A 15,574-nucleotide genomic window follows, 5' to 3' on the forward strand; every position below is an offset into this window, starting at 1 on the left:
GTTCCTTTCTAGTGGGGGGCCATCTCCCACCATCCCGTACATAGTAAGTTCAATTGTCAGTATGTGTCTTTGGAAAAAACGTTTTCCAGAATTATTCTATTGATCTAATTTGTTAGCAGTAAAGAGTATTTGATACAACTTTTTAAGAAATCTGCAAACATTTCTCTGTAAAAGAGGTGAAATGTATCTTGTCTAGTGGCTTTTCTAAGCGTTTTGCATATTAAAATGCATTATGCTGTGTAGATGCTGGTGCTGGCTGTTCGTGAGCTCGTACGCTAGAGTGCACCGTATTTCATGCTGAACCAGCACAGCAGTGGTGAACATCTGAACACATGCACTGTCTTGAGGAAATGACAGGCCAGGTGTGGAGTGCTTTGTAGATTCATCCAAAAGTTTAGATTTGGTACTAGACACCTCACATTCTCTGCCGATTTTCTTGCCTTTCTTGATTTTACACTAGGTACATCTAAAGAAAGTATTTGAATTGTCATGAACAGATCTTCCTTAAACAAATCAAAGCCACTGAGAAGAGTTACTGAAATCGTGATCAAATTTTCTTTCTTGCATTGGATAGAGAAGTTGTAATTGCATGTCAGGCTTGAAGGGAATTCTGGTATAATTTAGAAAACCCTTCGTTTTGGAAAACTGGTAGGTAACAACTTCAGCATAAACACTGTGCTTTGCTTAGTAAATTAGTGGTATTTGCTTAATATCTATACATGTTCTAAGTTTTTGTACATTTGGTTCAACATTCCCTAGTTTTACTAACACTGGGTATCTGATTGTGAAAAATACTCAGTGGTGGAAAAAGGTATTATCAGTGCCAGATTTTTACTTTATCTTTTCTTCTTCCCATACTGTTCTGTCTGCATTCATATCTCAATAAATAAGGTGCCTTTCCTTGGGTTAATGATTATCTTTGTCATTTTAGTCATTCAAAATGCAGCATGAAAGTTTAACTTTGCGGTTTCATATATATTGTTGACTAATGAAATGGAGCTCATGAGATATACAGCATTTCATTTTGTAAATTGGTACATAACATTGAAAAGAAGATCTTGAAATCGTTTATACAATGGTTTGTTAAATAAAATGACCTTTTGCCTGCACTAGTAATTCCCTACTCATGCTTTTTTGTTGTCTTTGTGCTTGTTGGCACTGTTTATCTTTTACCTTTTTTGCACAGTGTTTACTACTATAGTGATCATGTTATTTTTATGTATTTTTGTTAATGAATGCAGTTCGTTGATTTTCACAGTATCAGCTAGTCTTCTCCCCTCCATTTAGTGTCTTTCAGTGCAGTTCTTTTCCTTCTAGGTCCGTATGATGAAAGACAGCGATCCATCCTGGAAGCCCACTTTTATTGTAAAACCTGATGGAGGGTGCCAGGGGGATGGTATCTACCTCATTAAAGACCCAAGTGACATCAGACTGACGGGAAGCATCCAGAGCCGGCCAGCTGTGGTCCAGGAATATATTTGCAAACCACTGCTTGTTGACAAACTGAAATTTGATATTCGACTTTATGTCTTACTGAAATCTTTAGAACCCTTAGAGATTTATATAGCCAAAGATGGACTTTCTAGATTTTGTACAGAGCCCTATCAAGAACCCAGTCTAAAAAATTTGCACCAGGTTTTCATGCACTTAACCAATTATTCACTAAATATCCATAGTGGTAATTTCATCCATTCTGATAATGTGAACACTGGCAGCAAGAGGACTTTTTCAAGCATTCTGTGCAGACTGTCTTCCAGAGGAGCTGATGTCAAAAAGCTGTGGTCAGATATAATATCACTGGTGATTAAAACCATTATTGCACTGACACCAGAACTGAAGGTTTACTATCAGTCTGACATACCAGCAGGAAAGCCTGGGCCAACTTGCTTCCAGGTAGGCTGGAATTTCTGCCAGAAATGCAGTTATTTCTATGCGTGGGTTAATTTTCTGAGTGTTCAATTAATTTTCTAAAAGCTTTCTCTAGTTATGTTGCTGAACACTGGTTGGGTATAGTGCACAGACTGAATAGCACTGTGTGAGATAAGAGCTTAGGTTCTCCTCACGCAAGTTTTGCCCTACAAATCTCAGTCTCCTGACCTAATAGCCATAAGCATATACGGGGAATTTTCAATGGGTATCAGTCATTAGTAGCAGTATTCGTTCCATCTTCTGGGTGTTGTAACTATGAAGCTTTGCAGCTTCCTAATGCAGCTATGATGATGGCAGTTTTAAGAGCCACTTGTCATAGGTGCTAAGATTCCACGTTGACAGATGCAGCATTTAGAGATAGGGATGGTGTGAAATTAGCCATCAGTATTGAAGACAAACAGTTTCAGTAATTAATTCAACAATATAGCGTGTTGCTCAGTTATTTCTCTTTTGTCCCTCAAATGTTTCTTCCTCCTGAATGTTGATGTATGGATGACCATTGCGTTCTCTAGGACACAGAGTAGAACTGCAGTAACACATTGCTTGTTTTGCACAGATTTTAGGGTTTGACATTCTCCTAATGAAAAACTTGAAGCCCATGTTACTAGAAGTAAATGCAAACCCCAGCATGAGAATAGAACATGAGCAGGAGGTAAGACCTCTCAACACGATAGTGATACTGGAATAAAATTGTTTAGGTTTCGTTTTCTGGTCCTTTTCCTTGTTTGAAAGATGAATGCTGTCTGATAATATGAAACCTCCATGGTTCTCTGTAATTTTCTGCTTTGAAATCGTTGCTAATCTTATAAAGTGGAAATATGATTTATTGGAATTGTGAAAGCTCTCCATCATCTTTGTCATAAATACATTTATTCATCATCCCCTGCAGTTGAGTTAATTGTGTTTGGGGGTTTGCTAATATTTTTTTTTTCATGTTTGTATATATAATATAAAGATAACATTGGCAACAATCTTTTTTTTTTTAATATTTCAATTTACTAGAGAAACTTGCCAAAAATCGCTGTAATACCTCAACATTTTCAGTTTTGTATTTGTGTATCCTTTAGGAAGTATTTTGTAATCTATCATCGTGTATCTAAAACACGTATGACATGGATGAAGTTTGTGCAAATGTGGAATAAATAATCCTTAGTTCTATACTGAGTAATTGTATCCCTTTGTAATTTAAAGCTTTCTCCTGGAGTATTTGAAAATGTCCCAAGCCCTGTTGATGAAGAAGTGAAAGTGGCTGTTATCAGAGACACTCTTCGTCTAGTGGACCCTCAGAAAAAAAAGAGAAAAGATACCCAGTAAGTGTGTTCACTGTCTGTTTTTTGCATCAGTGCCTTGCAAAGTGTAAAGTATTTTTTTCCTGTTATGTTGGTTTATCCAGGACAATGAGTTCCCAACTGTCTGTGTAACTCCTTTTGCATCTACAAGTGTTAACTGTTTCAGAAAAGCTTTTAGGATATTTATTGGTGGCATGGCACAAAAAGAGTACCTGGATTTGTAAATCTGCCAGAGGAAGGTCAGGGAAAAAAAACCCATTTTATTGTACGTTCTGTTTAGTAGCAGCAAGTCCCCGAAGTGTGGTATTCTCACAGCTCGGCACTGAGAGTTTCACATGCTGCTTTCCTACAGGGTTGGTGGAAGTGTGGAGGGAGCCATGCAAGTGCTCTAGCTCAAGGAATTGAAGGAGTCCACAAACTGACAGTAAATTAGGCTTTTTCAGTTCCCCTGGAACATCCTACCTTTGATTCAGAACTGGTACAAACAATTTAGTAGCCCAGATTTATTTATTTGTACTTTTACTTGAGGACTTTTTTATTTTTAATTCAGAACAGTCATGAGATGTAATTTGTGTGTTAATCTGCTTGAAAGACACAAATTACTCTGCATGAATTGCCCCATTGGAGCTGAAAAGTATGAATACTGTATTTAGAAATTGCTTCCTTGATCTGTGATAATAAACATAGTTAAATCTATGAAATCTAGAAATGAGAGGAACTGCCTGAAGCAGCTTGCACAGAAATGCTTGTTGCAGGCAGGCTGAGAGAAATAGTATCTTCTTTTTTGATGAAAGACCTTGTTTTAAGCAGTTCCTTGGAGACATGAAAGGGAGATTTTTTTAATTTATTTATTTATTTTCCCTGTCCCTAGAAAGTCTTGCTCATAGGCTTGCCTCCATACTAGAATATCTATCTTGTTTCTTCTCTTGGCACTTAGTGGCAATCTTAAATACGTTATTCATGTTCTATAATGATCTCAAGTACAGATCTGCTGTCCGTTTGTAGACAGTCCCATGAACAAGACATGACTGATAATATTTACAAGTTCCGTATTATTCAATATTATTATAAGATCAGACTTTTTTCAGAGGCAGTGGCACACATAAAGGTTGCTGTGGCCAGTATACAGAACATTTTTCAAAGCAATCTATACTGCGTGTTGCCTGTACTTAACCTTCACCCTTAAGATTACTTCAGTGCATGGAGCTGAAAAAAGATAATTTTTTAACCTGTAATTATGTAACTAGTCATGTCTTTTTTTTTTTTCTGTGTGCTGAAGTTATGTCAGGCATTCATTAACTACATATTAGATATGGAAAAAAGGCAAATGGTGATTACACATAAATTCTTGGAGAATGCCAGTGTGTGGAATGCTCATTCAACTGAGGATTCTTCTCTGGTACATTTTGAGTACTAAATAATTTATAACAGGATTAGTTGGTGGTGAGATAAACTATTGGCTCTTTACAGCAGGAATTCTTGCTGTGATGCAGCTTTTTTTCCAGGATAATCTGGTTAACAGAGCATCTTTCTGATGAGTATCTACATTTCTTCACCATAAGTCAATCCTGTTTCTTGCTGCAAAGAGCACTATTCTGATAACTTTTTGTGTGGATATACGGGAACTCTTGTGTGACAAGTGCCTGCCTGTTCAGCTGAGATTAACCCCTTCTACTTCCAAGTACTTTTTATTGAACTGGGGATGTTGCATGGAACTTCTTGAGGGAGACATGATATTACTGTCAGCTTCAAGTAAAGGACCTCATTGTGATCACCTATGGAGATTTACACCAAAGCAAAAGCATTTGAGGGAGGAACTGAGCACCAGTTGCTTTTGCCACCCCTTTCCCTAGCAAAGGTTTTGCAATGCTTTCGCCTTGTGTCCTGGCTCTCGCTCATTTCAGTGCGTTTCAACCAGTTCTAACATGTGCTCCTGTGTTCCTTCTCCAAACACTCCTACCAGTAATCACAGAGAAATGGCATCATTCCTGTTTGCAGGACAAAGATTATCACTAAATAATTGACTGGAGATAGAAAACTGACAGTGTACCTATCCATTGTTACACTTTTGCTAGTCTAATTGTGCTTGGCGGCAGGGCAAGCAAAATTTGGCCTATTAATGTAAAAAAACCCGAAACAACTGGAAGAGTTCCTATTCTGACAGCTAACCAGCAGCAAACATTGTAGACTCTAGTTTTGATGTTAATGAAGTAATGGACACAAAGTTTTGATGATATATATAACGCTGAGTTTGAACACACAGGGGGAATGCTGAGAAGTCTGAGCAGCATCTCGGGTAAATATTCTGCTATGGAGATGGATTTGATTTCCCTCTATCTCCCAGATTAAAATAAATGAAGCATATAAACAAAAGTGAGTTTTAGAAGTCATCCTGAAGTACTTTATTATCAGGAAAGATAAATAGTTCAGAGATTTTTTTTTTTAGTTTATTTTTTTCTCATCTTTATGGAGTTATGATTTTTTTTCTCCTTCATGTGACATAATACTGAAATAAAAGTTGAATAAGATCAGTTTATTGTGCCATACATATCTCTTAATTTTTCCAAGACAATTCCAGTCCTTACATGCACCGATCACTAGTAATTATCTTGCCACTGCCAATAAGTAGTCATTGAAACTCTGCAGTGACACAAGTCCAAGTGAACGTACTTAAATATACTTAATGGCTGTTGTTCCACAGTATAATGATCTTTTCTTGGTTTTCAGAATTTGTCCTGGCCATTTACATACTGAGGTGTGTAGTTAATAATTTGTGCACGTAACATGTTTAAACAGAAACTTCAAATTCATGCAAAGGTTTATTTTTTTTAATAGAGGAAATACCTTCTTTTGTAGAGATGAGGGAAGCCTGTGTTATTCTGTGGTGCAAAAAACATAGGGAATTAAAACAGAATAAAAAGTGACACAGCCACATATGAGGCTTTTGGGAAGGATGAGCAGGGTGGGTACTGCACAGCACCGGCTTTGCCCCGCTGGACAAATCCTGTATACCTCGGATGTACACAGAAGACCTATTCTGGATGTCAGGATCCTGATAGCAGTAGGTATCCCTATAAAGGTTAATGTCCTGCTTTGCTGCATTAATTTAATTGTTGCTTCCAAATCCTCTGCCTTAGTGCAATTGTAGCCAAAGTCAGATGACAGCAGTTTCCAAATACCTATTAATAGAGAGATTTAGAGCCCTGTACTGCTTTGCAGGCTGGAGATGTATGTCAATGGGTCAGAGCCTCCCAAGAGGAGAATCTGAAAGTGACTCTGCTGGTTACTTTGTTAGACTGTTTTCAAGCCATTCTGTAACCCAGAGGGTGAGTGGTGTCTGGCTTTGCCTGATCAAGTACAGTCTCGGTAGCCCTTTCTGAAATTAAAGGCGGCAGCTAATCAAGTAAATGTTGTGTGTTTTGGTTTACTTTTTTTTCTTTTTCTTTTTTTTTTTTTTTTTTTTTAAATCAGCTAAAGTGCACTGTTATAAAAAGAGGGTTTCTGATTTATGTAGAACCTTTTTTGCCCTGGCTTTGGTTCCTAGACTAGTCCTATTTTCTGTAGGCATCCTTAATTTGGAACTCATTTCGCATATCATTGAGAAATTAAAACATTTAATGAAATAAAATGTAAGTTACTAACTCTTTGCTTCTGTTTGTGTGGCAGTACTGTTTCGTGGATTTTAAGGCTTCAGTAGATCATTGCAATTATCCAGGCATGATGACATGCTGGAACAAACACAATTATTTGTGGCTGAATTGTTTTCCTGGAAAGATGGGATTTTAAACTCCTCTGTCAATCTGTTAAATATTATCAAAGTTTACTTTCTTCTAGCGTTACTACAGAGTGAATTCAGGGGGGTAGTGATGGCCAGTAATCTTAATCTCTGTTCTGAACATCTGTTACTGCTAATTCTGGAATTATTGTGGTGGTTTTTCCATCTAACATTCTTTCAGCCACGGTAGCTCTTTTGACTTGAATTTGTGATCTAGTGAAGACCTTCACTACCAATTTAACCAGCTGGTCACTGTGTCATCAGGAGGTAGCGTTCCTCCTTGAGTGAGAAATATAATGTTAAAAAAGAAAAAGAGGGGGAATGGATGTAGTTTCTTTTTAAGATATTCAAAGCATTGTGTATAATAGGGGTGGTGCGTGTCCCTTCATAGGATGACAGTGTGCATTTTTATCCAAGCCTGTAATTGCCAAATTTTCTAACCATGTTGCCTACACCTGACTTGAAGAGCGATGTACTTGTCACGTAGTAGTAATATAGGATAAGGGGCTGAACTGTGCTTAATAACGTTTCTACAAAGAAACTTGTATAAAGCTTGTATAGTGTTAAATTTGCTCTGGATTTACTTCTTGCGGCAGAGGGTACTGTTCACAGCCTGCTGAAGGTGGGACAAGACTTCAGCTAAAGGAAATTTGTACTATTAAGTGAATGGTCTAATAACACCGAACAGCATTTAAAGTAAATCAACGTTACTTGTGTAAACAGCAGTGTTTAATTAAGATAATCACTGATGCAAATCATTGTTGATGTTATGCCTCCAACAGAAGATGTGTTTTACAAGGCTTCACAAACTTTTTTTTTTGCCTAGTTTTGAATCCTTATAGTAGGAAAAGGTTTCAGTTTCAGTGTTTGTTTAGTTATTAGCAATTTATTCTTCTTAAAATTGCATTAGATTTGAGGAGCAAAAGAGTCTCAGTCTTGTGTGCAAATACTATATTATTCACTGGATCTATAATCTATAACTAGATGTTAGATTTAAACTATTTGACTGGTGGTGTAATTGCAAGCTGTGAGTATCGTTTGGAGTGGGTCTGTTCTAAATGTCATGGGAAGATCATTTATATCATCTCATCAATGCTAATGGCCTGCTTTCCTGTCCTGTCAAAAATATGTGTTCTAGTTTACTAATGCTAATTAATCCAGCAATAATAAGCAACTTCTTTATATTTTTGTTGCTGTTTTTTATTCTTTATCCCAGTATGTCCTCTTGCATTTACATGCCTAGTTTCTTACATACTTCAAGACAGAAAATCAGCATTTTGTTCTTTTGACAAAGAAAGCATAGTAGTGTGACATGCTTGTCATTAGAAATATGAGTTGCTCATGGAATAAAATCTGCTTTTGACTTGCTGAAGATGGTGAAGGTGCAGCCTCCTAAGTAATGTAATTACTTTTATTCAGCACTGAAATAGCCATTGACAGAAGAAAGAATTGAAATGCTTTGGAAATGAAATGTAATTTAATCTGTGGCTGTTACAAAACCAATCAATTCATTGTGCCCACAAAAATGAGTGCTTTTGTTTTATTACCTCTTATGGTATTGCTGTTGCATTCCTAGTTTTCCTTTTCTTGGGTGATACTCTCTGTACATGCCACTTCTTTGTGTTAGAAATTGAAAAATAGTGTTTGTCTATTTGAGTTCAGTCTTGAAACTTAGTTGTGATGTTCTGAGTATTTTTTTGTTCTTTCTGACAGATCTCTGGATTCTCTAGCAAATGTCTCATTGCTCTAGCAAATGTCAAATATGATTAACTAATTTTCTGAGCAGGAAGAACCCCAATGTGGTCTCTCTCAAATTTTTGCAAGATCAGCATGCAAACGCTGGCTAATGTCACTCTCTTCAGAGAGCACCCTGTAAATATTAATGTATGTCAGTTTGACTTTTTATCTCTAAGTGTTATGTAGTTAGCAAGAAATTCTGCACAGAACAAGATAGGTAACTTTTTCTACTGTGCGAATTACACATCTTTCTCACTTTAAGATTTCTTTCTCTGATGCAGGGTAAAATTAATAGTTTCTATGTGGAGAATATGTGATCTGTATTAAATGAAAATGTGAATTAATTTCTGGATATTCTACTTATGTATTTTCTGCCTTAAATGTAACTTACGTTGAAGTGGCAACTTCTTCAGGAGGTGTCTCCTGCTGTGCTAGCAACCCATGTGTCTAACTGTGCCTACTAACCTGCAAGAGGAATGTGGGTCTTTACTTAAACAGGCTTTTCAGTAATGCTTCTCTTTTGTACGTTTCAAAGACATTTTCCAAATCGTAATGCTATTTTGAATTTCTTGATATTGAGGAGCAATTTTGTACTTCCTTAAAGAAGGAAAACCAAGTCAGGGAATCAGCTGTGGAGCTGTATTCCATTTATTTTCCAAGTATTTCGTATTCATTTTGGTAACCTCCCCTGATGGTTGTCATGTTTAATGGACATATGAAAATATACTGTGCAAAGATGTCGAGAGTATGTTTATCGTAGATTTTGATGATGATAAAGTCATACTTGCCATTGATTACTGTGTTTATCTCACTGTATTTATGCTAAGCTTATGATTGTGTGATGGAGTGGTTTAAGAGGGTCAGAAACTCAGTGTGCAAACATATGGAAATACTGAATGGGAGAATACTGGCATTGCAGCTATCCCTGATCAGGAAATAATGACTGTTCCTTGGTCTTGTTCTATCTTAGTTTCTGCTTCTGTGAGTAAGTGTGTTATGTTCCACAAGAATTAATAACTCAGGGTTGTCAGCGCCTTTTGTGTAATATATGGTGAGTTTAGCACTTATAAAAATAAGCACCTAATACACCTAGCTATGGTAGTATCACTATTCTGGTTTCCGTTTGCTAATTGACTTGATGAGCTGACTGCTAGAGCTTTAGGCTGATTCCTGTATCCCTTTGTGATCACTTGGAAGTCTGGTCAGGTTTTCAGCTATTCAAATGCTTCTCAGGCACCACCTCTTCATTCCAAGCCTTATTTCTGCCCGAGAGTGTATGAACTCATATGTGCGGCTTTCTTGAGATTGATCTTTCTACTGTGATTCACTTTGGAGGCTGACACAATTTTTTTCTCCATCAGTCAAAATGACCCAACATTCATATTGAGGATCATTCTGCCAAAGCCCTTTGAAAGTACATTGAATTAGACCCTTTCTCTTTCCTAGAGGGCTTTTTGGTTTATTCCTTCATCAGGCAATCTGCCAGCTTCAGTATCAATTCTTGTCTGTTACGTTAGCCCATGCGGCTTTTGATGAGTTAGACATGTGAGGGAGACTTTAAATGTGATGTTTGTCAATGTTACTTCAGTTTAGATTACTGAAACATTAACTTTGTTTTTCTGTAGTTGGAGAGTATTTATTTCTACTGCTATTTCTCACTCTGCTCAAGAAGAACTAGCCTCAACTACTCTGGGTTTTGTAAAGCAAATGTTACAGGTGCCTTGGTCTTTGCTCTCTGTTCTTGCTTTTCCAGTTGTTTAGCTGCTTCATCCTTAAGAGCTTTTAACCTTTCTCCTGTCGATTATGGCAGATTGTGTTGGAAATTCTGCAGACTACAATGTGAGACGTCCCCCCACAAAGGGAAGGGAAGGAGCTGGTAATGTTTGATTCACAGAATAGTTCTCCATTGGTTTTAAGAGCCACTTAGAGGAAAGTGCCACAAGAGTGTTTACTACAACAGAAAATAGAATACTGAGTGCAGAACAGGGGCAAATAATTTGAATGTGCTGTGGCAGCAGTCCTCACATAGAAGAGAAAATAAAATCTGCTGATAGAAATAAGGTCAGATCTTTTAGTTTGTAAGTGGCTCTATTTCACACATAATCTGAAATGTTTTAATTGACTAAAAATGTGTAAATGCATGAGCAATAATAACTTTTCTTCAAAAATGGCTAAACCCGTATCCCTAGCATAGATACAGTAGGAATTCAGTAATTCACATAAATGTTTTTCTCTATCAAACCATTAGAGGAAAAGTTAAGTCTTGTGAAAATAACTCTGGCATAGGGCATAAAAGATGCAGTTTCCATTTCCAATTCAGCCAGTTTACTCAGTGACCTTTAGACAAACCATTTTCCTTTTGCTACCATTTTCATTGTGTGAAAAGAGGATGGTGCCTTGCTTCTCCCATGCATTGCCAGTCTTTCTGAATTAATAATGTTCAGGATATGACCTATTATTATGCTTTGTAGTATACGAGGCCAGTTTATGTATTGTTACGTAACAATATTACAGAAGAGCTTCGGTTTTCTTCTCTGGAAGACTCTAGGTCTGATGCTATACTTTTCAGTAAATACCCCTGGTGGTTACTAAGGTTTCCAAAGCATTCTTCACCTCTTGCCAGCCTGATTGTCATTAGTGATCTCTTCATCTTTTACTTTCTCCCATACAGACTGCATAGAGTGCATTTTCTATGCAGTATCATAACTTGGTGCATGGTGTGCTATTTGAATATTCAGGATATTAGGATTTTGAAAAGAGGTTTTCTCAATGTCATTCTTTCATGATGTTATTTTCATCTTTCTTCTCATTTTTACAGTCCTTTGTAATAAAATGGAGAATTTCTAGAATATCATTGGAATGCACACAAACCAGCACTAAACCCCATGCTTGACAACAGATTAATTTATGATTGTTCCCATTTTAACCTTCACCACTGAAGAAACTGCTGTTAGTCTAGGTTTGCAGGTTGGTCTGCCTTTGCTCATATATTGTAATCTAAGCACTAACGTCTTGAATGTAAAGACTGTATTTTAACTTCCACATAAAGAGTGAATTCGGTCTTAGTTTGAATGTCTTGAAATGACCCCATATTGAGGGACAGCTGGAAGTGCTTAGAATGTACTAAGCAAACAAGATGATGACAGGCCCAGTTCCTTTAAAAATTTTGAGGGACAAGAACTGATATGGGTTGCATAATTTTGAAAGGCTTCATTTTCAGCACTGTGAAATTAATTGGTCCAAAACCATAGCATGCTTTTGCAGTAATTGGTGTGCTGCAGTGCCCCTAGCTCCAGTGTGAAGTCTGGTTTTATGTTATCAAATGGCGAATGGAGACGGGTTTGTCCAATTAGACTTGAATCAGAGTGGTATGAGATGCAGCTAATCTAATTACATTTTTATTGACATCGCTTTTCTTTCTTTTTGCTCTCTAAAATTTCTAGTGAGCAGCAGAGGAAGGACTGGAAATCAGCTGAGGAATGTGACCTGTCAAGAGTGTTTCCATAAAATCTGAACTTTCCAAACATTCTAATATATCATAATGAGCTATAGCAATTACATCTTACTCACACAGTATTACATTTTAAGTTGATCATTAAGAAGCCTTTGCGCTTTTTTTTTCCTTATGATGATTCTTAAATGAAAAGAAAACACTGAGAAAAGGAAGCTTTTATCAGAATATGTCACTTTCCTCTAGTCTTTGTACTGCAGCCACAGAAGTTGCTGTGATCTTCAAGGTGTGCCCTAAAAGAAGGGAGGTCAGGCATAAAGTTAGGTGGCTGCTTTGTCTCCTTCCAAATGGCATAAAAATGAACGTGGAGCAGTGGGTCTAAATATGTTTTCGAATTTAGTTATTTGATTAGAGATTATAAGTGAGTCTGGTAATAGAGTCTGGCTTAAGGCACGCTCTGTTTTGCATCCCTCGTAACCTGCAGTTAATGGCTGGGGCAAGAGGAGTCCCTTGGACTTCACTGAGCCAGAACAAAAAGCCCAACAGCAAGGCGGCTGCTCAAGCCTTGTTCCGTAACTGACAGCATATGTGTTGGAGCTCCTTTGGTGTGAGCTCCTGCTTTGACTGAATTCTGATGAAGTAAGCTTCTCTTGTATTGTTTTGTTCTGTTGTGGTGGGATTTTCTTTGTTTGGTTGGGGTTTTTTTTTTTAAACATAAACTCGGCAATACTTCAAAGCATCCCTGGGAGCTTTGTTGCGCACAGATGTTTGCTGTATCCAGCCATTGCTGCTGGCAAACTTCTGCTCAAAGCAGTGAAAATTAAGATTAAGCATGGTCAGAAATTTGCTCAGGTTACATTGGATAAGATATAAAACAAACAGGAATTTTGATCTAACTCATCAAGTGCTTAAGTGTACACTTAAGTGTTTTGTAGAGTTAGCTCTCTGTACCTTTGAGAGAGTGAAATTACTGTACTTGTTGAGGTTGCTCACCTTTTTCTTTTACCTCAGAGATAAACTGGCTTGCAGAAATAACGTGGTAGAGAAGTCAGTGTTTTTAAGTGTTTTTTCCACTGTTCAGGGCTTCTCATGTGTAGCCTTCAGAGCTGACATCTCTTCAGCCTGAGGTTAGTGTTTTTCTGTTGAACAAGAGCTTAATTTCCAACTAATTTTCGGTACTTGGCTCAGGTTGTTTTGGGCTTCTCTGCCTCAGTGATCTAGGCATCCATCCAGCTCTGAAAGTGCAATACATTTTGTCAGAGAGTGTTAATCCATACTCACTCTTTAAGTTGAAAAACTGTCATGTAGTAAAAGCTAAACAAATATATTTGTGTATAGTGAATCCACTGATTAGAGTACCAGGGCAGAGGAGGACACGGTTTAGTGTGCTGTCTAACTGGAAAACAGGCTGTTCGGAAATGCTTTGCGTGAAGAAGTAACTTTCTGATTATAAAATTGATTTAATTGAAGTTAATTTGTTCTTCATGTAGGGAAAGAAAGTTTATTCTGTCTTCTCTTCTACAGTTGCAGTCTCCTTCCTTCCTGTGCTAGACTGCCTTAGTCGCAGCCTGTCTAGTGCAAAGAGGAGGAAAATGAGCAGTTGTTTCCTTTGTTAAGGAAACTACTTAATTTTTTTCAAGTATGTTTTTAAGAGAATACTACATCTTCTTTCTTTGGATTTGCTATAATTTCCTCTTTAGTTTTCAATACAGGAAAGCTGTTATGGTTTGAAGTTAAAACCGCTTTTTTTTTCTTCTTTGTGTTAAAAGTACGGTGCTGAGACAACATCTGTGTGCCTTCTCTGGCCAAGTGGGTTCACTGAATTTGCATGTTCATACAGGCAAGGTGATCAGTTGTTAGGCTTGAGTGCAGATTGTTTTTTTCCTGATGCTTCAATATGTTAATAATTTGAGCTGATTTTTTGCTATCAGCAAAATTTTCACCTCTGCTTACCCTGCAGCTTGCTAACATACTCTGGGGTTTGGGTGGTATCTTGACTTACTGCAGGAGCCCTGATCCAGCTGCACCCCTCGGTATAGAGCTTTTTCATGGCTTTTGTGTAAGGCACAGTTTCCATTACTAACCTGCAGTTAAACACTTCTTGAATAAAATTGGTTCTCAGAATATTAGCTTAATTGGCTTGTCTAAAATGAAGGATAAATGTTTATTTAATTTGACATTTTTTCCTTTTTACCTTTTGCAATGTATGTTTGTGCCGTACAGAAGCAACTCTGCTTTTAAATTATTTCTTCCGGTTGGTCTATAAGGTCAACTCCAGTAACTTCTAATTTTATGTATTCTTTCTGATAAATTGCTTCCCAACAGATAGTTTTCAAGAAATAAGCGCACAAGTGTTTACTGTAAATTATAGTGTAATATAGTGTGTATTTGGGTGTGTAAGTCTGTATATACAGCATGCCTACCCATAAGTGTATTTGTATATAGTATAAAAATGTCTTACTTCTTACCTGTCTCCTTGCCATCTTCACAATATATATGTTTGTGTAGCTAAAACTATGACCAACTGTGATAGTTTTGATTGCATGAAATCCATGGGGTGAGCCTTGAATACTTTTACTTGGTTTCCAGTTATATCTTTTAAGTTCTTCATGCAACTGCTGAGTTGCAATATGTACTTTATGTTCCCTCCAGAAGAGCACGGCCCATGAACAAACGGATTTAAAAAAACAAGATTTCATGCAACCTAGAAGATGTTATAACAAATCGATCAGCCAAGGGCATGCTAAGGTACATCACCTTACCAATAAAAGAAACAAGTAATTTCTGTGGAGTAGGGCTCCTGGGCCACGTAACAGTCAGTGTTTTATTAAGGTAACAGTAAAATGGAATAAATGAATGCATACACATGGATTATAACCCTGAACACCAGTGGAAAGTTCTTACGTGCAAATACCTCCTAAGAATTATTTATTTGCAATGTATGTGGATGTTGAGGTTAAGAATGGGAGGACTCATAGCAAATAGTTGTCAGTCTTGGTGCAGTAATGAATTATAGAGCGGATTTAATGATCTAATTACTGCATGTCATTATAAGAAATAACACAGTTCATTTATGTATTTTTCACTTGGTGCAAACTGTTAATTCTCTGTACAGTAACACGGAAGCCCAAGTTTGGTACTGTTAGTTTGAACAAAAACCACTCCATTTTTTTTTGACAGACTGAAGTAACTGATAGTACTTCTCATTGACTGCAAAGTGTGTCTCGGCTGGCAGGTTTCGCTAATTTGGATGCATGGTTTGGAGAGAGCGCTTGAAAAGGTCAGCTCAATTCTAACATAAATTGGAATTTTAATGGAAGTAAATTTTTTCTGTATGATTTTTAGGTATTTCTAAATATTAAAAATGCGACAGTATTTTTTGAATGAGGTTGT

At 37.1% G+C, this 15,574-nt stretch overlaps 1 protein-coding gene across 2 annotated transcripts in view; it reads left to right on the plus strand.

Moving 5' to 3' along the window:
* The window catches only part of TTLL11 (tubulin tyrosine ligase like 11), a 50,363-nt gene that overhangs the window by 15,463 nt on the left and 19,326 nt on the right, over positions 1–15,574 (plus strand). The window contains exons 4-6 of one of the 2 annotated variants that reach the window (XM_056350812.1): positions 1,318–1,893; positions 2,486–2,581; positions 3,121–3,239. In XM_056350812.1, coding sequence (XP_056206787.1) covers positions 1,318–1,893; positions 2,486–2,581; positions 3,121–3,239 — 791 coding nt within the window. Of the gene's footprint in view, positions 1–1,317; positions 1,894–2,485; positions 2,582–3,120; positions 3,240–14,251; positions 14,930–15,361; positions 15,462–15,574 lie in introns of those variants that run through there. The other variant, XM_056350813.1, reaches the window with a different exon arrangement.

This window comes from Falco biarmicus, chromosome 9, assembly GCF_023638135.1.
Source record: "Falco biarmicus isolate bFalBia1 chromosome 9, bFalBia1.pri, whole genome shotgun sequence".
Classification (NCBI taxonomy): domain Eukaryota; kingdom Metazoa; phylum Chordata; class Aves; order Falconiformes; family Falconidae; genus Falco; species Falco biarmicus.